This window comes from Bos javanicus, chromosome 25 (genome assembly GCF_032452875.1).
Source record: "Bos javanicus breed banteng chromosome 25, ARS-OSU_banteng_1.0, whole genome shotgun sequence".
NCBI classification, from domain to species: Eukaryota; Metazoa; Chordata; class Mammalia; order Artiodactyla; family Bovidae; genus Bos; species Bos javanicus.
Genome location: NC_083892.1, coordinates 17,966,243 through 17,987,112, shown reverse-complemented (window position 1 = coordinate 17,987,112; position 20,870 = coordinate 17,966,243). Strand labels below are relative to the sequence as shown.

General features: G+C 45.3%; 1 protein-coding gene across 2 annotated transcripts; it reads left to right on the top strand.

Annotated features, from left to right (window-relative positions):
* Positions 1-1,927: 1,927 nt before the first annotated feature.
* GP2 (glycoprotein 2) lies at positions 1,928-20,504 on the top strand. 2 transcript variants are annotated; one of them, XM_061401303.1, is made up of 11 exons: positions 1,928-4,062; positions 5,212-5,387; positions 7,904-8,344; positions 8,845-8,955; positions 10,138-10,355; positions 10,851-10,999; positions 12,153-12,398; positions 13,269-13,431; positions 15,085-15,169; positions 16,643-16,687; positions 20,023-20,504. In XM_061401303.1, the coding sequence occupies exons 2-11, from the start codon at positions 5,300-5,302 to the stop codon at positions 20,079-20,081; spliced, it is 1,605 nt and encodes a 534-aa protein (XP_061257287.1). In that variant the 5' UTR covers positions 1,928-4,062; positions 5,212-5,299; the 3' UTR covers positions 20,082-20,504. The 2 variants fall into 2 exon arrangements, with proteins under 2 accessions (XP_061257287.1, XP_061257288.1); XM_061401304.1 differs by having other exon boundaries at positions 5,192-5,387.
* Positions 20,505-20,870: the final 366 nt, after the last annotated feature.

Genomic DNA, 20,870 nt, shown 5'->3' with positions numbered 1-20,870 from the left:
AAAATATATATATCAGAATTTATCCCTTTATTCCTCTGTTCCTTTTTTCCCCCTTCCCTTTACATTTTACTTTTGTTTGCTATCAGATAGTTGCTCAACTCAATATTCAACAAATATTTTGAGCATAAATTCAAGACTTGAAACTTTTATAGGCAGCAGGGAAATTGCCAGTGATCAGAACACAGCCCTTGCTGATAAGGACCTTATGTTTAAAGGGGGGATACGTTTAAACAATAGCTATGTGATAAGCCACCTGGGGCTTTCCAGGTGGCGCTAGTGGTAAACAACCTGCGTGCCAGTGCAGGAGACATAAAGAGAAGTGGGTTGGATCCCTGGATCAGGAAGGTCCTCTGGAGGAGGGTATGGCAACCCACTCTAGTATTCTTGCTTGGAGAATCCCCGTGGGCAGAGGAGCCTGGTGGGCCACAGTCCATAGGATCATAAAGAGTCAGACATCACTGAAGCAACTGACAAGGGGGCAGGGGGAAACAGCAGTAACAAGGCAATGAAGGTGTTAGTTTACCTAGGATGACTGGGGAAAGGTCTCACTGAGATGTAGAAACTGAGAGAAGAAAATGAATATCTGAGGAAGACTACTGGTGGTGGGCCAGCAAGTGCAAATGCCTTGAGGCCTTGTGTCTTTCTACCCAACTTTCACTAAGACTTGGACACCTAAAGTTTGAGGCATCACTCACAGGAAAGGGTCTTAAGCATACATACTGTCATTTTTGTCCATTTGTTAACTCAACTAGTACTTACTAGGTGCTCATTAGAACTGCAAAGATAAGATTGATGTCTGCAAAGATCTTACAACCTTCAGAGGGAGACAGATATGCTAGCGGGTAATTGAGTGCGACTGCAATCAGCCCTGAGAGGTGAAGGAGCACAGAAGAGCAGCACCAGCAAGCCTGTGGAATTTAGGAAAGACTTCCTGGAAGAGGCAAGCCTGAATGGTAAACAGTAGGAAGAGTCTGGGCACAGAGTGATCCAAGCAAGCATATTGTATGTCGGGAGAAGCTGTAGATGAGGTGGGAGCTGTGAACAGGGGTCAGACCCAGGATACTTTGCATGTAAGTGGTGGGGAATAATGCAGAGAGGTGATGCTGTGACATCTGGCTGCAGGGAGATAACAGAATCAAAGGAGACAAGAACAAAAGAGATCCACTAGGTAGCTGTTAAAATCACTCTTCTAAGAGATGGTGGTGGCCTGACTTAAGGTTGATGAAATGGGCATGGAGAAGGAAAGACAGGTTCACGAATATTTGAGATATTAGTGATTACTGGAAATGTTAGACTGAGGGGTAAAGGAAGGAAACAGTTTTCCAGCTCAGATGACCAGGTGAACAGTGGTGCCAATGATTAAGATAGATGATTCAATGAGGAAAGTAAAAGTGAAGTTGCTCAGTCGTGTCCTACTCTTTGCGACCCCATGAACTGTGTAGCCCACCAGGCTCCTCTCTCCATGGAATTTTCCAGGCAAGAATACTGGAGTGGGTTGCCATTTCCTTCTCCCGGGGATCTTCCCAATCCAGGGATCGAACCTGGGTCTCCGCATTGCAGGCAAACACTTTACCATCTTAGCCACCAGGAAAGCCCAGTGAGGGATCCCCAACCAGGGATGCAATGAGGAGGGAGGGATATAGGGGAAATCATGAATTAGGATTTGGACCTGCTCAAAAGCAGAGACATTACTTTGCCAACAAAGGTCTGTCTAGTCAAGGCTATGGTTTTTCCAGTGGTCATGTATGGATGTGAGAGTTGGACTGTGAAGAAAGCTGAGCGCCAAAGAATTGATGCTTTTGAACTATGGTGTTGGAGAAGACTCTTGAGAGTCCCCTGGACTGCAAGGAGATTCAACCAGTCCATTCTAAAGGAGATCTGTCCTGGGTGTTCTTTGGAAGGACTGATGCTAAAGCTGAAACTCCAGTACTTTGGTCATCTCATGCGAAGAGTTGACTCATTGGAAAAAACTCTGATGCTGGGAGGGATTGGGGGCAGGAGGAGAAGGGGACGACAGAGGATGAGATGGCTGGATGGCATCACTGACTCGATGGACATGAGTCTGAGTAAACTCCAAGAGTTGGTGATGGACAGGGAGGCCTGGTGTGCAGCAATTCATGGGGTCGCAAAGAGTCGGACACAACTGAGTGACTGAACTGAACTGAACTGAAGGTTCAAGGTGCCTTGAGCATCTCAGTCCAAGTAAAGTCCAGCAGGCACCTGGGAAGGTGGATCTGAAATTAAGGAAGTAGTTGGGTATGGAGGTACAGATTTGGAACTCATCAGCCTGTGGATGGTACTTGAAACCATGAGATAATTTGACACCTCCTAGGGAGAGTCCATGGAGTAACAAAGAAAGATAAGACCTAGCAGCCCTCTCAAGGACAACTGGAGGAAGAAGGTAATTATCATGACAATGATCATGATAATTTTAGAGCACAAGTATCCAGATAGAGGAGAATAAAGAAAGTAATTGGTGCAGGGGAGTCAAGGAAATGCAGAGTGCCTAAAGGAAGCAGCAAAAAAATCCATTGACAAGAAGCCAGAAAAAATGCCCAGTGGACTTGCATAAGAGGGGACGTTTGCAAGGCAGTCTTAGCCATATGCCTCAGATTGGAATGGAGAAGTCAGAGACAGGTGGTGGAACTGACTTTGAAAAAAGGAAAGATCACCTTATCAGAAGCTAGGGAGGAAGTGGAAAGTGGAGGTAGATGTTTATGTTTCTAGAGGAAGGGGACACAAAGTTGAGCGAGGTCAAGTGTGATGGCCTAAACTTTCTTGAGGTGGAATGTAAGACGCCTGCTGAGAAAGGAGGCAGTGGGAGAGAGAAGTGAGTAGTAATGGCTGCAGAGACTTGAAAGGAAAAGGTTGAGAGTGGCCACTGGGGAGACTAGGGTGGGTAGGAACGGACACATGGGCTGTTTTGTGGGCTCAGATGGATTTCTGAATCCAGCATTTGTAGTTGCTATAAATTCCACATTTAGGGGATTCTTCTCCAAATGCAGTATGGTTAAGAAGGTGGCTTGTACCACCTCTTCTTTGTCCATGTTGAGTTTTTGCTGGAAGGTGTTATCAAGGCAGGACCTCCAGGCTCCCTGACCCTGTAGCCTTGGCTCCTTGAAGAGTCCCAGTGTAACACAGAAAGGCAATGGCCATTTATTCTGCTGAAGCTTTGACTCTTTTGTTAATTCTGTAATATCCACTTTGCCACAAAGCCAGGTTCAAGCCTGAAATTTAAAAGTCCAAGATCTTCAAGGTCCTCTCAGTTCTCTACCTTACAGTCTCTGGGGTAGCCCACATATCGACAGGCTCTTCAGATGCTTATTTTGTCCAAAGGTCTAGGCTATCCTTTGCTGGTCTGTGATTCACATGTCCCCAGATTGGCCTTTCCCAGACTGCTCAACATGGAGCATCTGAAGTTGGGTAGATTCTATGGGCCCAAAATGAGAAATATCCATCTGCCCTTCCTTATTTAGTCCCTTGTCCTAACTGACTCCAAGTTGACTGGCTTCCAGACAGAAGCAGAAGTGTTCTAAGGTAATTAGCCAGGAACGCAAGAAACAATTGGAAATCTATTGTGCAAACAAGTGTCTGTTTGATTTCTCTCCACTTCCCTTTGGATATTAAGCTTCCGTTTGATTAGTGTTTGGTTTCCAGTAATAAATATGGTGCTACTTCATGCATTCATTGTGAGGATTAAAAGTGAGAAATAATGGGTGCAAAGCAGTGCCCAGTTATGTTCAGAATTCAGTACATGCTGCTCTTGTTTGTAGAGAAGCATTTGCGCGAAGGAGAGACTGCTGGAAGGGTTACATGCAAGGGCGTGGTGGGCAGGTGGTGTGGGAACAAAGGGGCCTTCCTTTCACCACCATTTCTGGTAAATTGTTTATCTTACCTGCACCCAACCAACCCAGTGTATGCCTGGGAGGCTAACTTCAGTATCATCTCTGCACCAATCCCAGAGAGCCACATTGGTGGGAAACGGCAATAAAAGGACGGTCCACAGCAGACGTGCATTTCCACAGCCAGAGAAGGAAGAACATTCCGTGTTCTCGCCACCAGGTAAGTCCTACTTCAAGCCCCAGAAGGCTTTCTCCTGAGCCTGGGGGCCTCCTCTGATACTTGGCCCTTTCAGAACCCAACAAGGAGTTTAGACCCTGACCTTTATTGAAGACTCCATATATCACTGTATTTCCAGTTCAACCGTGACTCCAGCTACTCCAGGGCAAAAAGTGCCCCCTTCCCTTGTCTCTGGACACTGTCCCCCCCACCCGCCTAGGAAGACAGGCGTCTACTTAGGATTTCACTTCTACAAATTACCAGTCCTGGGCACTCTCATAACATAGCCACGATATCTCTTCCGGAAACAAACTTCTGTCTTCAACTGAAGTCTTTCAGAGGCTGTAGAATATTATCCAAAGATTTTCCCTTTTGAGAAAAGAGTTTCCCAGAAGAGGAGGTGTTATTTATTTGAATGTTGGCAGGCTCTTCACAGTTCCTTATTCCTATCCACTCCCTCCTTGCTCGTTATTCACAGATCCCCCAAATGTCTCCTAAGCACCTCTTGTGCTCTGGGCACTGTGTGAGGAGCCCGTGATGGCCTCAGTCTGACATGGTCTAACTCTCACAGATATCTGCATACACAGAGGACACTTCGGGCTCTCTCAGCACAGTACGCGATGCACAGAACCAAGAAAGGGAAAGCTGCTACTTTTGTCTGTAGACATTCATAGCTCTGTCACCCTCCTTTCCATCCATTCTCCAAGAGCCTCTACCTTGACCGGAGTAGGACCTGCCCTGAGACCTTTGAGGACATTCAGTAGTCTTGCTTGCCTTTGGTTCTCTTGCTGTCAACCTCACCCACTTAACAAATCTGCTCCTGTTATAACATCTCTTTTCTGTAAGTCACAGATAGGACTTCAAAGCAATACAGCCTTCATGAAAGAAACCATCAGAACATTTCTGAGAAAATGGGCCTAAGCAAGCTATTTCACTTCCAGCATAGTACTTGCACATAGAAGGGATTCAATAAATATTTCTGGGATTAATGTACTCTGAGTCTCAGCTATTTCATCTATAAAATGGGAACGATAAATATACCTTCCCTGGAGGGTGGTTTGGTGTCTTAAATGAGCTAAGGTATGCAAAGTGCTTGGTACAAGGCATGTGCTAACTGATGTGAGTTCCCTAGTTCTCTTCTTACCCCTGCAGTCAGGGGAGCAATCTCTGTCTCCCCAATCGTATCTGGGTCTCCCCACAACCACTGCATGGAGAGTCTGCAGATTGCTGAGTGACCCACATGTCTCAGCTCCTGGAAAGGATGACTTCTGTCCTGTGGCTGGCCCTGGCCTCCTACATTCTGACCCTGTCATCTACAGAACAGCAAGGTGAGTACTCTGCTCACCTGGCATCTCAGATGACCCGTGATACCTGGAGAGGCAGCAGGGGAGAACAGAAAATTGGTTCAGGGTCAGCGAGGAGACAGGGGCATGATAAAAACTCGAGGGAAACAAGATGCGAGAAACCGGAATCTAGTCACAACCTCTCAAAGAGCCAAATCAGAAATTCCCCCTCAAGGGCAGTGGGAGCCAGTTAAAACCTCCTATGCCTGGATATGGTGGCAAGCAGAGGGCTGGGGATTCATGAGGACATGAAGCTCCCAGTCGCTCTGTGCCTTGTTTTGGCAAGCATCCTCTTTCCTCCAGATCAGTTTGCTCATCTGTAAAATGAAGAGACCAGGCTTAGTGATCTCTCTGTGGTCCTTCCAAAGATCCATGGATTGGGCATCTTAGATGCTTGTAGGAAGGATTCTCAGGCTTTGCACAAGGGTGAAAATTTCTGCCTACATCCCTGTGGAGGGGGCTGGAGGCACTTAGCTCATGGCCTGCCTTGGCAAAATAGTGTGTGCAATAACCAGTCCAAGAATAATAAGTGCAGTGACTCCTTTCCTTAAAATAAGCATGTACAAAAGCAAGGCTTGAAAATCTCTTTCCTAAAAAGTTCCTCTAATGTGATCCTGCTTTGTGGGGATGGACTGAGCCCCAGTAATCAGTGCATCAGTGCTGGGCACACGATCACCCATTAAATAGTTTAATACATCAAAAGAAAAGAAACGAATGTGATCTTGGTAGAATATACTTAATTCATCATTGGGGAATTTGTACTATTCAGCATGTCAGAACTAGGGGAGAGAACTAGCTTGAACTACTAGGCTCCAGGTGCTGTGCATGCCATTTTGCACCTAGTACCTCATTTAACCTTCTAACAGTCCTTTAAAGGTTTATTCTCCCAAATGGGGCATGCATATCCCGAAATGAGGTTGCATGGCAAACTCTTAACTGCAAGGGCAAGAGTTCACTCCTTGGTCAAGAAACTAAGATCCCACATGCTTCAGGGAACAGCCAAAATAAAAAAAGAGAGAGAGAATTTTTGGTAGCTATGTTATATGTACTTTTCTTCATGGGTATTAAACCATATAACTAATATATCATACCTATGGTATCACAGATACTATTCCTTAGGATGAAATGAATCTATAAAGAGAATCACTGAAAGAAACATATGAAATATATAATGACCTTGTTAATCACTCCACACAAAATAAAATACAAAATAAAAGGTTTTTAAAAAATTTAAAGAGTAAACTACAGGCATCCGTGCACTTTATCTGTAAATATTTCAGCATGCAAATGATTAGTCTGAGTTCAATATTGCTTTCAGTTTTTTTTTTTTTTTTGAGATAAACTTAAATACAATAAATGTACAAAATTTAAGTGTATAAATAAAGAGAAAAAACACATGAGATAAATGCAAGGACAGATGGACACCTGTGTGGCAACCATGAACTGAAGTACAGGAATGGATGATATTTGTATTAGCTTACACGTGGTATTTTGCAGAAGAGTCTCAGGGGAATTAAACCATCTGCCAAGGTCAGCCAGTCAGCAGGTGCAGAGCTGGATTTAAACCCAGACTGTCTGGCCTGTGACTTCCTCTACCCTCCACCCCACCCCTGCTTTACTTCTCCATATCTTCACACATCACAGTCCTTGAATCTGTTAAAAACCATGAGACCAGCAATAGGAAATGGCCCTATTAGACGCAGTGGTTCCCAATGTGGGGGGAGTGATTTTGCTTTTCAGGGGGCAATTGGCAGTGTCTGGAAAAAACTTCAGGGAGGAGTACTCTTGGCATTTAGTAAGAAAACTCAAGGAAGCTGCTAAGCATCCTACAGTGCACAGGACAGAGCCCGTCCCCCCATATAATTATCCAGCCCAAATATCAGTAGTGCTGAGGCTCAGAAATCATCATCTACTGATAAAGGAAAAATCTCTATGACATACTAAATAATAAATGCAAGTGGAAAGAAAGCTGTACAGCATTAAACCCATTTTTATTAAAAAAAAAACTATTTTAAACAGATGCACAGGAAGGGTCTGAAAACTGTACGACAAATTTATAGTTACGTCTGGGAATGGAATGCGCTATGACAGGTGTCATTTGTATTTTATTCACTTTAATAACCTTTGAGTTTTCTCCCATGAGCCTATCCTACATTTACAATGAGAAAAACAAATACTGGCAGGCAGAACCACAGTGTGCGGTGGCTCAGGGGAGCCCTGCGACAACTCCAGAGCCCACATCACCACTCAGGCTCAGTATGAGTGACACCCTCTGGGGCTACGCAGAGAGTGTGGGGACTCTGATGTTCTTAATGCCTACAATATACCACACAAAGCCCTCATTATTATTCTGACCCCAAGGTGATGAAGGCTGATGTGCAACTAACCGATTGTGTGCCTCTTGCTCTCACTGGGTTCCCTAGCATTCCCAAAACAGAGTGTGTAGGGCACGAAACCCCTGTAGGCCCCAGGGTCTGCTCCATAAACCCATTATTCTCCAGGTTACAGAAACTCCACCAACACCGGTTCCTATGAAGAGGACTTGGATTGCGGAGCCCCTGGCACCCCAGAGGCCCAGCTCTGTTTTGACCCCTGCCAGAATTACACCCTCCTGAATGAACCCTTTCGAAGCACAGAGAATACAGAAGACATCCAAGGCTGTGACAGTGACAAACACGGCTGGTACCGATTTGTGGGGGATGGAGGAGTGAGGATGCCAGAGGACTGTGTCCCCACGTTCCGATGCCAGACGTCTGCACCCCTGTGGCTGAATGGCACCCATCCTGGCCTTGGGGAGGGCATCGTCAACCGCACTGCCTGTGCCCACTGGAGTGGCAACTGCTGCCTCTGGAAGACAGAGGTGCTGGTGAAAGCCTGCCCGGGCCCATACTACGTGTACCGGTTGGAGGGCACCCCTCAATGTAGTCTGAGATACTGCACAGGTGAGTGGGGCAGGGCAACCCAGGGGCAGTAGAGTGGGTGCAGCGGGTCAGGAGGAGACTGAACAGAACAGCCTTGGTTCAGTGCCTGCAGTGGGCACAGACAGGTTAAGCAATTCTCCCAACATCACAGAGTTGGAATGTAGCAGAGCCAATTTGAACCTAGCATCCCAGCTCCAGGATCCAAATGCCACCCCCACCCCCACGAGGTCTACATGTGAACTGAAAGAGTTAAGGCATGGAAAGTTCTGGAAATAGCATCTGCCCTGTAGTAAAAGCACCAAGATGGCAGCCTCAGGGTTCTCACCGCACCGGATCAGGAGTTGGGAAATTCAAGTTCGAGGCTTGAATTTCCTTCCACCAAATATGGCACACTTCCACCAAATATGGCACAACCCTTGTCAAACATGGCAAATCTTCTGTAGAATGACAAGGTTGGCCTTGGTGGCCTCAAGTCCCCCCTGCTGTGCACCCTGATCCTCTTCCTCCACGCCTCACCCCAGACCCTGCCACCGCGGAGGACAAGTGTGACAGGACCTGCCGCCCCGAGGAGGAGTGTCGCCTCGTCAGTGGCACCTGGGGCTGCTTCTGCAGACAGGACCTCAACGTCTCCGGTGAGCACTGGGACTGTGCTGACCCAGCGGGCAGGGCAAGAGGGAGGGAGCTCCAGAGGGTCAGGACTATGTGTGGACCACAGTCAGTGGCAATGGAACCAAGGTCAGCGGATGAGAAGTGCCAAGCCAGAGAGCTTGCAAGGATGGGGCCAGGGGTCGGACACATTTCCAGGTCAGCCACTGGACGGTGGCCTTGGGAATGGGTGGGCTTGACTCATGAGGGACCAAGATACCGAGGATGAGGACTCTGCCAGTGTTGGAAGCTGTGTTCAGGTATCAGCATGGTCTCCACGTGAGGAACAGGGGCAGACTCCTGCATCAGTCTTGGATTTGTCGGGTGGGGTCTGGGACCTGGGGCCAGCTGCTTACCCTCTCTGAACCTTAACATTCTCATCTGTAAAATGCGGGTGAGATAATAATAATAATTTTAAAAACCCACCAAGCAGGGCTTTGATGAGAATTCAGTAAGAACAGTCCAAATGGGCAGGCTCTGAAGGTGATGTTCTTATCATCCCAGCAGGTAAGCAAGCACAGGCACATGGCTACAGATGAGCCCTAAGCCCTGGATGGGAGTTGGAGGAGCTTTCCAGTGAGAAGATCTCCTTCCCTCCTAGACTCTAACGAGAGCCTTTAATTCTTGCTTTGGGCACAAGCCTGCTTTCCTCTGTGTGTACTCCTCACCCCAGTGGAGGAGAGAGTGTTCAATATTGAGGGACAAGAGGGAGCTTGAGGTCCCTATCTGTGGTGGCAAGCGTGTCCTTCTACTCCACATGCAGGAAGAGCACCTTTCACATGGGAGAATCATTTCCTGTTTTCAGGGAAACAGAGAGGTGTGTCAGAGCATGGCTCTTGCATTAGCTGCAACTGAAGTAATTTTAATTCAAAATAATCAATACACCATTTGGCATATTTGGGGATGATCTGCTCTGGGTCCCAGGAGAGACCAGACATGAGAGCCTTCGCCAAGCCTGCACACAGCATGCTTGGAAATCTTGGACTGGGGCATCTTGGCCAGCCTCACCTATCACAACCTGAGTGTAAATCCCACGTGGGCCTCGGGCCCCTCTAGCCTCCCCAGCCTCCTAGTAGGCAAGGTGGTTTGCCAAAGGGCACAGTATGTGAGCTCTGCCCACTCCTTCCAGACCCCTACCCACCCCACCTGCCTTCCTCTCGACTTTCCAGATGTGCACAGTTTGCAGCCTCAGCTGGACTGTGGGGACACGGAGATCAAAGTGTCACTGGACAAGTGTCTGCTGGGAAGTCTGGGTTTCAGAGATGAGGTCCATGCCTACCTGCGGGACGGGAACTGGAACTGCAGCAGCCTCAGGCAGAGTGAAGAGGAGAACTGGATATCTGTGACCAATCCCACCCAGGCTGGTGCCTGCGGAAACATTCTGGAGGTGAGAGATGTTTATACCCCTGCTGCGAGAGTGCAGGAGCTGGGCAGGCGAGGTCTATGTCAGTAACTGTGAGTCCTTGGACAAGTAACTTAGCCTCCATGGACCTCTAAAGGCATGTGAGATTACACGTGTTGGTCCAGGAGGCAGCTTAGAATAGGCATGATGCTTAAGCTCAGTAAATGAAAGCTATGATTATGATTCTTTCACTTAGGGATAATGTGGGAGGGGTTCGCAAAGGAGCAAACATGGCAGTTCCTGACTGTTCCCGAGAGTCAACAGTTTATTGTTCTAGTTTTCGATCTGGGATCTTCATTCCCCTTCCAATAAAGAGCCAGTGCCACTGGGGGAGGAGGCCCATTGCCTCCGTGAGATCAGAGGACAGGGTTGTCCGCTTGACTGACAGCATCAACTCTGGAGTCACACAGACCTGAATCCCAGATACACTTGTACCTGCATCCATATCGACATATATGTGGTCTTGTTTTTATGCCAAAGAGAAACCAGACCCATGCCATCTACATAAACACGCTCTCCTTAGTCAACGATTTCATCATCAGAGACACCATCCTCAGCATCAACTTCCAGTGTGCCTACCCACTGGACATGAAAGTGAGCCTTCAAATGGCCCTGCAGCCCATCGTAAGGTATGGCACTGATCTTTACCCTTTGACCTCTAACCCTGACTGACTTCAAGCACATTTTATCATGTCCACAGGATGCTACCCGCCTCCCTCAGGAACTTCCATTCATTCCATAAATATTTGTTGATTATATATTAGGATGTTCAGCATGAACAAAGCAGGCATAGAATATTTTGTGGATATTGAAGATTATTACTATGGAGCAATGCAACGACATGAAACAGTGTTAATTAAATAAGCTGAGGAACAGAAGAGCATGACAATTTCATTTATCTTGAGGTAGAAAGGCATTAAACAACTCATTATATCAAAAATTATTTACAAATGTGATGCAGGCAACATAGGGGAGGCACAGGGTGCTGTGGGAGCAGGAACAAGGGTCCCTGACCTAATCTTGGTTGGGGAGGAAAGCTGGGGGCAGGAAAGCTTCCTTGCACATGTGGGGTTTAAGCCAGACTAGCTTTGATTGGATAAACTCATCAGATATAGAACCAAATAGCAACTTGGGTAGAATTCAATTTGGGCAGGGGGTCTTGTCATTTGTTCACTGCTATCTAACTGTGTCTGGAATGGTCCCTGCTGAAGGAATTCCTCGGCATTCCTAGATGTGCTTAGGAGACTTTCTGGGGTATTCAAAATCCAGAGTACCTGTCCCCATTACCTTTTTGCTTCCTGGTCTCACAGAATGGCAGAATCAGGATTAGAAATTTTATAGTTCCATTTCTAGTTTTCAGTCTATAATGTGTTGGGGCCCAAGGTTCATAAAAAAATAAATATTAAAGCTATTTTATTTATCTTGTTAAAATTGATGTTTCACTGCAAATTATGGGATAGAGGGAAGAGATGTGCTGCTAAAAATTGTAAGCCCACAGAACGTGTCCCAAGCCCAGTTCTGCAGGTGAGAAGCTGGAGGTGCTCTTTGAGTGAAGGAGGTATACGTGCTCTCTGATGCAGGGAGGACTGGTAGGAAACCTGAAGTCAGACATCTGTTTGTTGAGTTTAATGCCTAGAAGATGGTAGATACTTGATATAAGTAAATGACTAGTTCATTTAGGAATCAAAGATGTGCCTCTGGCTTCATAATCTTACACAGGTGTGGGACTTGATTTTGTTCTCACTGTTCAAAACCTCACTCTTGTGGATTTTGTGTTCTCAGTTCCCTGAACATCACTGTGGATGGGGAGGGAGAGTTCACTGTCAGGATGGCCCTCTTTCAAGACCAGGACTACACGTCTCCTTATGAAGGAACTGCAGTCATGCTGTCCGTCGAATCCATGCTCTATGTGGGCGCCATCTTGGAGAGAGGGGACACGTCCCGATTTAACCTGGTGTTGAAGAACTGCTATGCCACGCCCACTGAAGACAAGACTGACCCTGTGAAGTACTTCATCATCAGGAACAGGTGCTGGACAATCTGGGGTTATCTTTCAGCCTAAATGAGGTTTGGGGTAGAGAACAATGATCAGCTCATCCCTGCCTGGCAGTTGTGTCGATTGGCTTGCCTCTTCTGGAAAACAATTTGGTATGACATGACCATACCCTTTGACTCAGAAATATCACTCCTGAAATTGTGGCCTTAAAAGATTAATGCAAAACAGATGGGCAAGGTAAAGAAATGCCAGTTATTTTTCATTTCAGTATCTTTTATCATTTTGGCAGTAGGTTCAAAGGGGACTTTATACTGATGTTAACACTGACTAAACAACATGGAAACAGTGTGTTATGGGACAAAATATTATTGAATATTGTTAACTGGCAAAAACAAAGGAAAATGCATATCTATAGATCACGATTCACACTGTAGTGAAAATACTAGTTAATATTTAGCATAGAGTTTAGGTGTGTACCAAGCACTGTGCTAAGCAGAATACAAGGATTATCTCATTAAATGCTCACATCAACCCTAGGAAGTACATATTCCTGTCCCTACTTTACAGATAATAAAACTGAGGTTCAGTAAAGTTAAGTAATCAGCTCACAATCATTTAGTTAGGAAGTGGGTTGGGTTGGAATTTGAAATCAGTCTGTCTCATTCTGGGGACTATAGGCCCCCAAATTTAAGCCATATGTGTTTATTGGTCACATTGTGGAGAAAACCTGGAGGAATAAAAATCTATGCTATAGGTTGGAATAAACCTTGGTGGGGGGTGAGGAGGCTCTTTAATTCTCTCCAGTGCTGTTTTTACGCTGGATGCAGATTAGAAATGCAGAAAGAGCCTCAGACCCCCTGAGTTTTTCTAGAAGCTAGATCCTTGTCCCTGTCACCCTCCAGCTGCCCAAATCAACGTGATTCCACCATCTCCGTGGAAGAGAATGGGGTGTCAGCAGAAAGCCGGTTCTCAGTTCAGATGTTCATGTTTGCTGGAAATTATGACCTAGTTTTCCTGCATTGTGAGGTTTCTCTCTGTGATTTCATTAAAGAAGAGTGCCAACCGGTGAGTATCTCTTTGGACTAAACTATTCAGTGCCTGACACGGGGCCTGGTACCTCCATTCATGTTTATTGGAATTACGTATGGATTGAAAGAAGGGAGGGTGGGAAGGAGAGAAGAAGGGAGAAAGGGAGAGAAAGAAAATCAGATGGATGATGAGATGGAAAGATGGATGGATGGATGAATTAATGGAAGGGAGGGAAGGAGAAACAGAGAAAGAGAGGGAAGAAAGGATGGATCAATGTAACTTAAGTCTCCAAAAGCCCATGTGTAAGCAATTATAGTATCCCCAGGAAGCATATTAGATGAAAGAGCCTGTCTACTATGTTTCCTTGGCACAGAACATTTTAAATTATTTTAATAGTAGTTGACTTCTTTGAGTGCTTACTCTGTGTCAGTTCAGTTCAGTTCAGTTGCTCAGTTGTGTCTGACTCTTTGCGACTCCATGGACTGCAGCACACCAGGCTTCCCTGTTCATCACCAACTCCCAGAGCTTGCTCAAGCTCATGTTCATCTAGTTGGTGATGCCATACAACCATCTCATCCTCTGTGATCCCCTTCTCCTCCCACCTTCAATCTTTCCCAGCATCGGGGTCTTTTCCAATGAGTCAGTTTTTCGCATCTGGTGGCCAAAGTATTGGGGTTTCAGCTTCAGCATCAGTCCTTCCAATGAATATTCAGGACTGATTTCCTTTAGGATGGACTGGTTGGAACTCCTTGTAGTCCAAGGGACTCTCAAGAGTCTTTTCCAACACCACAGTTCAAAAGCATCAGTTCTTCTGTGCTCAGCTTTCATTATAGTCCAACTCTCACATCCATACATGACTACTGGAAAAACCATAGCTTTGACTAGATGGACCTTTATTGGTAAAATAATGTCTCTGCTTTTTAATATACTGTCTAGGTTTGTCATAACTTTTATTCTAAGGAACAAATGCCTTTTAATTTCATGGCTGCAGTCACCATCTGCAGTGATTTTGGAGGCCAAAAAAATAAAGTCTGTCACTCTTTCCATTGTTTCCCCATCTATTTGCCATGAAGTGATGGGACCAGATGCCATGATCTTGGTTTTTTGAATGTTGAGTTTTAAGCCTGTGTCAAGCACCATTCTAAAACTTTTATATGCCTTATCCAATTTAATTCTCACAGCACACTTTTAAGTAGATTCTTTTATCAACTGCATCTTACAGATGAAGAAACTGAGCTCAGAGAGGTTACTTGCCTAAGGGCCTCAGAGCTAGAAAGTACCAGGGCTGACTATGCCCTGGCTGAGGTGTGACTTACATGCCCATGCTCTTAACCCAGATTCAACACTGCCTACTAAGAGTTGGCATTTCTTGAGTGCTTGCTGTGTGCCTGTGTGTTGCACACATATTTCCTTTTAACCTTCACAGCTGAGAAGATATGATTTAATAATAGTAGACAGGTGTAGTCATTTATTCCAAGTTAGACAACTGAAAGAAAAGAGGAGATTCAAACCCAGGTTCATTTGACATGACAGTGAGAATTCTCTAGATTGAGAAAACCACAGCGTCAGAGTCAGGATCATATCATGGGTGGGAGCCCATTCCTGGGCCAGAGCTGCTCATGGAAGGAGCAATTTGGATAGGAACATGCCTTTCCATTTTGATATAATGAGAATTCTCCATCCCCACAGTCTTGCTCAAGAAGTCAACTCCGCAGTGAAGGAGTGGCTATTGATCCAGCCCGAGTTATAGATCTGGGACCCATCACTCGCAAAGGTAAGAAGTAGCCAAGTCCTGGTGATAGCTCCAGCTGGCCAAGTGCTGACAGTTAACCTCAGATGCCTGGGGTCACCAACTTAACAGCCCAGGTCCTTTTCTGCTTCCTCAGGAAACCCAGTGGTAAATGCATCTTTCCAGGAGATGTTTTGGGTAATGATAATAGCATTTGCCACTTGTGCTGGGCTTCCTGTGTGCTAGAGATCAGGCTAAGCTCTCAGAATTCACTGACTCAATCCTCTCCAACTGCATCCATTTCACAGATGAGAAACTGAAGCTCAGAGAGATTAAGTGACTCACCCAAGATCACCCACTCATGAGCAGCTGGAGTTAGCATTGAACCCAGCTCAGGCTGATTCCCAAGCATGTGTCTTTTGTCTTTTCCCTCCTGCCAGGTGCCCATAACTCGATCTCTTTGAGATGAGGTCTAAGTACTAAACCAACTTAGGTTTCTGGAGAATGACCATATTTCTCAAAATCCAGTTATGGTGTTCTGGGGCATGACATAGGAGAAGCTTTCCAAATGCTCCTTAAATTTTCATCTGTCTATCCCGCAGGTTAACAGTACTCTCATGGCTTTTACTTGCACTGAATTGACAGAATCAAGAAATCCAAAAAACTGAAAGCATTTTTTCTGTCCTAGAGAAATTAAGGTGCAGTAACATTAATAATGGGGTTCCCAGGTGGCCCTAGTGGGAAAGAACCCACCTGCCAATACAGGAGACATAAAAGACTCTGGTTCTATTCCTATAACAGGAAAATCCCCTGGAGGAGGGCACGGCAACCCACTCCAGTATTCTTGCCTGGAGAATCCCATGGACAGAGGAGCTTGGTGGGCTACAGTCCATAGGGTCATAAAGAATCAGACATGACTGAAGCGACTTAGCATGCATGCAACATTAATAATATTAATAACAGTAACATTAATAATAATACCTCCTGCCTGGCAGCATATTTATATGCATTATCACATGAAATGTTCACAACAGTCTAGAGACATAAGCACCATTACCACTGCCATTCTCCAGATAAGTAAACTGAGGCTGTCTCATGAAGAAGACTCTGCCTCTAGTTATCTTGTTCTTCTATTGAATCTTCCTCTAGAAGTTCATGTGTTGTCACAGGGTAGACTGGGGAGGAGGGAGAAGGGATTGAGAACTTCTACCTTGCAATCAGGTAGACTGGGGTTTGAATCCAAACTCTTCCACTTATTGGCAGACATTGCTGAGCCTCAGTCTTCTCATCTGTCAAATGGGGATGAGAACACTCTTCACAAATCTCTCAGGAGGATTAAGTTTCTAATGCATGAAATGTGTTTAGAAAGGTACTTGCTAAATAGTAGATGTTTCCACAATGTGGATTGCCAGTGACTGTGATGACCAGATCCGGGAGGTCTTGGAGCAGCTATGGCTACAGTGCCATAGCCAGTGGAGCATGACTGTGGAAATCCTCACCTTCTGATCTTGTCTCCAGGTGCCCAGTCTCTTGGTGTCATGAGTGGAACACCCAACACTGCAGGTACATTATTTTCTTTTGCCTTTCCCACAGCCCTCCCAACTCTTCTTTGTTTTAATTCAGTGCATATTTATTTAGTCTCTTCTATGTGACAGGCCCCAAGAACTGTGCCAAGAGCTGTGAACCCTGAAATGAATCAAACCCCAGACTGGCTCTAAAGATGCTCATAGTGCAGCAGGAGAGCCATCATTAGACAAAAAATGTTTATTGAGCACCAACTGTGTGTTAGGCATTGTTACTGGCACTAAAGTTATAATGGTGAATGGTACAAGTCAGGTGCCTGCCCTAATGGAGATTGTGTTCCAGTTTCAAAATAGACAATAAAAAAGCTAACAAGGCAATTTAGAAATAGAAGAGGATGATGTGATAGAAAGTTACCAGCATGGGTAATACTGCCTTTAATAACACAGAAGTTTATTTCTCTCACACATAAATGAAGTCAATAAGGCAAGCAATCCAGGACTAACGGGCCAGCATCATGAGGTCATCAAGAATCCAGACTCTCTTCTTGGGTAGGGGAAGGCTAGCTCCTAATAAAGACAGCGAGGCTCTGAAGGCATTGGTTCAAGGCTATCAGAAGAATCACAATCCTTAGGAGCCTCTATCCAGATGATCCCATCCCATGTTCCTCAGTTCCCAGGTTTTTCCAACCAGGGCTCTGACATTGTTGCAAAGCTGCCCAGACAGAGCATTCAACCACCTTTTAAACCTGGCAACTACAATGAGTCCAAATTTGCCCCTCAGGGGTATCCACTCTCCTAATGCTGGAGATAAGGGCCTCTTACAAGTTACCTACCAAAGAGACACTCCGGCTCTTTCACTTGGCCCTAACTATTAAAACCTGTCCATTTCTCGTCTTTCTGCAATAGGGCATTACTATAAAGCAGTAATAGTTAACCAAGTCCATTTCCCCTGTACTTAAAGGCCTGAATCATTGCACTTGACAGAAAATTCCCCTCCTCAATAGGAACTTTCTCTTGGGTCACTAACTGATGAAATTTTTTAGCAATTATTTGGCTACCTTATGATGGGAACTACTCATGCCACACATAGTAGTTGGGATTGCATTCTAAAAAAAAAGCAAAGAATCCAGACTCCTTCCATCTCACCCCTCTACCATGTTTAGGATGTTGCCATCATACTCATGGTCCAAGATGGCAGACAGAACACCAATCTTTATATCTAGGCCAGGATGGAGGGAACTTGGAAGAAGTCAATGACTTTTAAGGAACAATCCTGGAAGCTGACACCTTATATCTTCACTTACTTCTCATTGATCAGTGCTGAGTCACATGGCTACATCTGGCTGCAAAGGAAGTTGGGAAACACAGTCTTTATCCTGGATGGTCACACACCCAACCAATGTTTGATGGATCTGTTAAACAAGATAGGAAGGAAGAATGAATATCAGAACGGATAAATAGTCAGAAAAATGTTTGAAGGAGGTAATGTTTGAACTAAATGAGAAAAAGGAGCCAGGTATGCAAATATTAGCAGAACAAGCCCTATAGGAAAAATGAACAACAGTTGCAAAATTAAATACTCATATAAGCAAATAAATCACAAGCAAGTAGATAGTGCAGAAGAGTAATTAATTGTATTGGATAAGATCAGAAGAGAATTTCAGCTGAGGTTAACATCTGAATGTGGTTTTGATGAATGAATTGGAGTCCAGTAGGGAGACAAATCTAAGAAATATATTTTGATCCAAAGGCAAAGCAATGCTATTAAGATTTCACTATCCCCCAGAATGGCCTATACTTGTCAACCCAGACATTAAAAAATTCTACCCATCCTCAAATCTCCAACTAGATAACAGTCCAAATGTTTCCAAATAACTTCAGTGCTAACATTCAGACAATGCTCAGAAAAGTAGTACTCATCAGAGAGGGTGGTTAGAGCTCAGACTGCAAACAGCTTGAGAGCAGGGACCTCAGTCTCATTCATTTCTTCCAGTCCTTCGGGTTAGCATAGTGCCTGGAACAGCCTGGATTCGCAATGGACTTTGCTAAATTGACTAATTTCTTGGTGGGTACTGGTTTCTGGAGACTTTTGAAAACAGAGGAATCACTCCAACATGATGCGGTGGCAGACTACCGCAAGAGTGCACCTATGGGTTTCACAGTTTGCTCTCTCCCACAGCCATTTATGACGTTTTTAAAATTAATTGAACATCAACCTACATTTCATTGTCATATAATGATATGTTTCTGAAAATTGTGATATTCGTCTCCCTCTCCCTCCTAAGGACATCAGCAAGTTATTTTGAAATTTAAGGCTTGGGGAGCCACTATAATCTGGTATTGGGTGGAAGGGGCTTGCACCCAATAGAGATATCCTCTAATAAGGGGCTTGCACCCAATTAGAGATATCCTCTAATATGATAGCTATGATCCAGGAGACAAGCCTTTCTTTAACCCTGAGTATACAGTAACGTTCAGAAGAGATATGATCCCAACGTCCCAGATCTTAGAGTCCGATTTTCAAAACCAATACTTACATGGTGTTTACCATGTGTCAGGCACTGCTCTAAATGCTTGCTATGAGTTCACTCACTCGCCTTACAAAAATCTCATGCAGTAATAGCTGTTAGTAATGATCCTATTTTGCACACAGGGACATTCAGGCACAGAGAGATTCAATAACTCGCCTGGGCCTGCATAGCTAGTTGCAGAGTTAGAATTCTAAACTATGCAGTCAGGCTTCAGAGGTAATGCTTTTTTAACCTCTATTTCTGCCTTCAGTGTCTTTCTGCCTCTTCACTATCAGAGTGAGTAATACTAGCTACTGTGACAAGCGATCCACAACTTTCTGTGCTTTTATGCAACAGTTTATTTCCCATAAAATCACTGGAAGATGCAGCTCAGTGCCCTTTACAGTCATTAGGAACTGGGGCTCTTACCTTCTGGTAAATTCTGGCAACTCTGCTGTCCCCTGAAAGTCCTCTCTTGGAGCCTCTGCATCTGGTCCCTAGATGCTGGATGAGGGAGCATGGAAAATTATATAGGAGGCTTTAAGAACCAAGCCTAAAAGTGGCACATGTGACTTCTACCCACATTCTACTGGTCAGATCCACTCATATGGTCCTACCTACTGCAATGCATGTGGGAAAAAGTAACTTCCTGTGTGCCCACAGGGAACTGAAGTGTTTGGTGGTGGTGAGTCAGCTTTGCCTCTATGACATGGCCCTTTGCCACCTCCCAGGGGCAGAAATCTAAAATAGATATTAAGGATACTCTGTGTTTGTCATCCTTGTCCAGCAGAAGATAGGGATGCCACCTCACGTTGGCTGCTGAGTTCCAGAGCCCAGCACCCGACAGTCCTCTCTTGTGTTTCAGGGTTCCTGGTGGCCTGGCCCCTGGTTCTCCTGCCTGTCCTCCTGGCTGGGCTGTTCTGAGAGCTCAGCTGGGCATCTGGCCTTGAAGCTTGTGTTCTTCCCTCTGGCGACGGCTTCCAGTCACCCTGCAGCTCTGCTGGTTCTGTCTTCAAACAAATCACGTAGTCTCCAGGCCTGACTAGTTTTGGAGAAAAAGAAGAGCTTTGCCTTGTTTAATACTCTCAGTCCTTTGTATTCCTCTTTTTCTCATGGTGGGGGCTCTGACACCTGGCCTGGACTGACTTTCCTCATTCATTAGCAGGCTCTTGAAAGCAAACTTGCCAGGTGCTTGCGTGTCTACAAGTATCTCACATGTTCATAGCTTCAGGGAAGAGGGGCTATGTCAGTGAGGGGAAGGAGCAGGGGCAGAGCTTGTAAAAGAGGTACCCTTCACGATCTTCCAAAGTACCTCCATTCTGACTGCCAATAAATTGAACAGACTGATGTTTGCTTTCAGCCTACTTCCTCTGGTGTATTTCCATCATGGTTTCAACAGTTTCCATGAAACATATTGTAATGTGGCCAGTTTTGGAGACCTTACACCGGAGAAGACTAGTCCTCATTGCTCCCCTGGCCCCGCCACACTGCAGACCTGCTTTACATACCTAGCAATATACAAACTCCTACCCTGGGGCCTGGATGCTAGAAGAACTGCTCAGTTTGGGCGCAGAGATGTTGTCTCCCAAGAGCACACCTCTAGTGGTAAATAGTGATGCCCTTGCTCTGAAGGGCTCAGCAGGGAGTCCCAGTATAAAATAATGCATCAATTCTGCCCTGAGGATGTAGCAGCAGAGCCTGGAGGGTGAGTAA

Excerpts from the sequence above, each read along its gene's own strand:
- GP2 (XM_061401303.1), top strand. The coding sequence starts at position 5,300 with ATGTCTCAGCTCCTGGAAAGGATGACTTCTGTCCTGTGGCTGGCCCTG. Across the intron at positions 8,345-8,844 it reads TAGTCTGAGATACTGCACAG|ACCCTGCCACCGCGGAGGAC; the intron begins GTGAGTGGGGCA and ends GCCTCACCCCAG. Across the intron at positions 10,356-10,850 it reads CCTGCGGAAACATTCTGGAG|AGAAACCAGACCCATGCCAT; the intron begins GTGAGAGATGTT and ends TTTATGCCAAAG.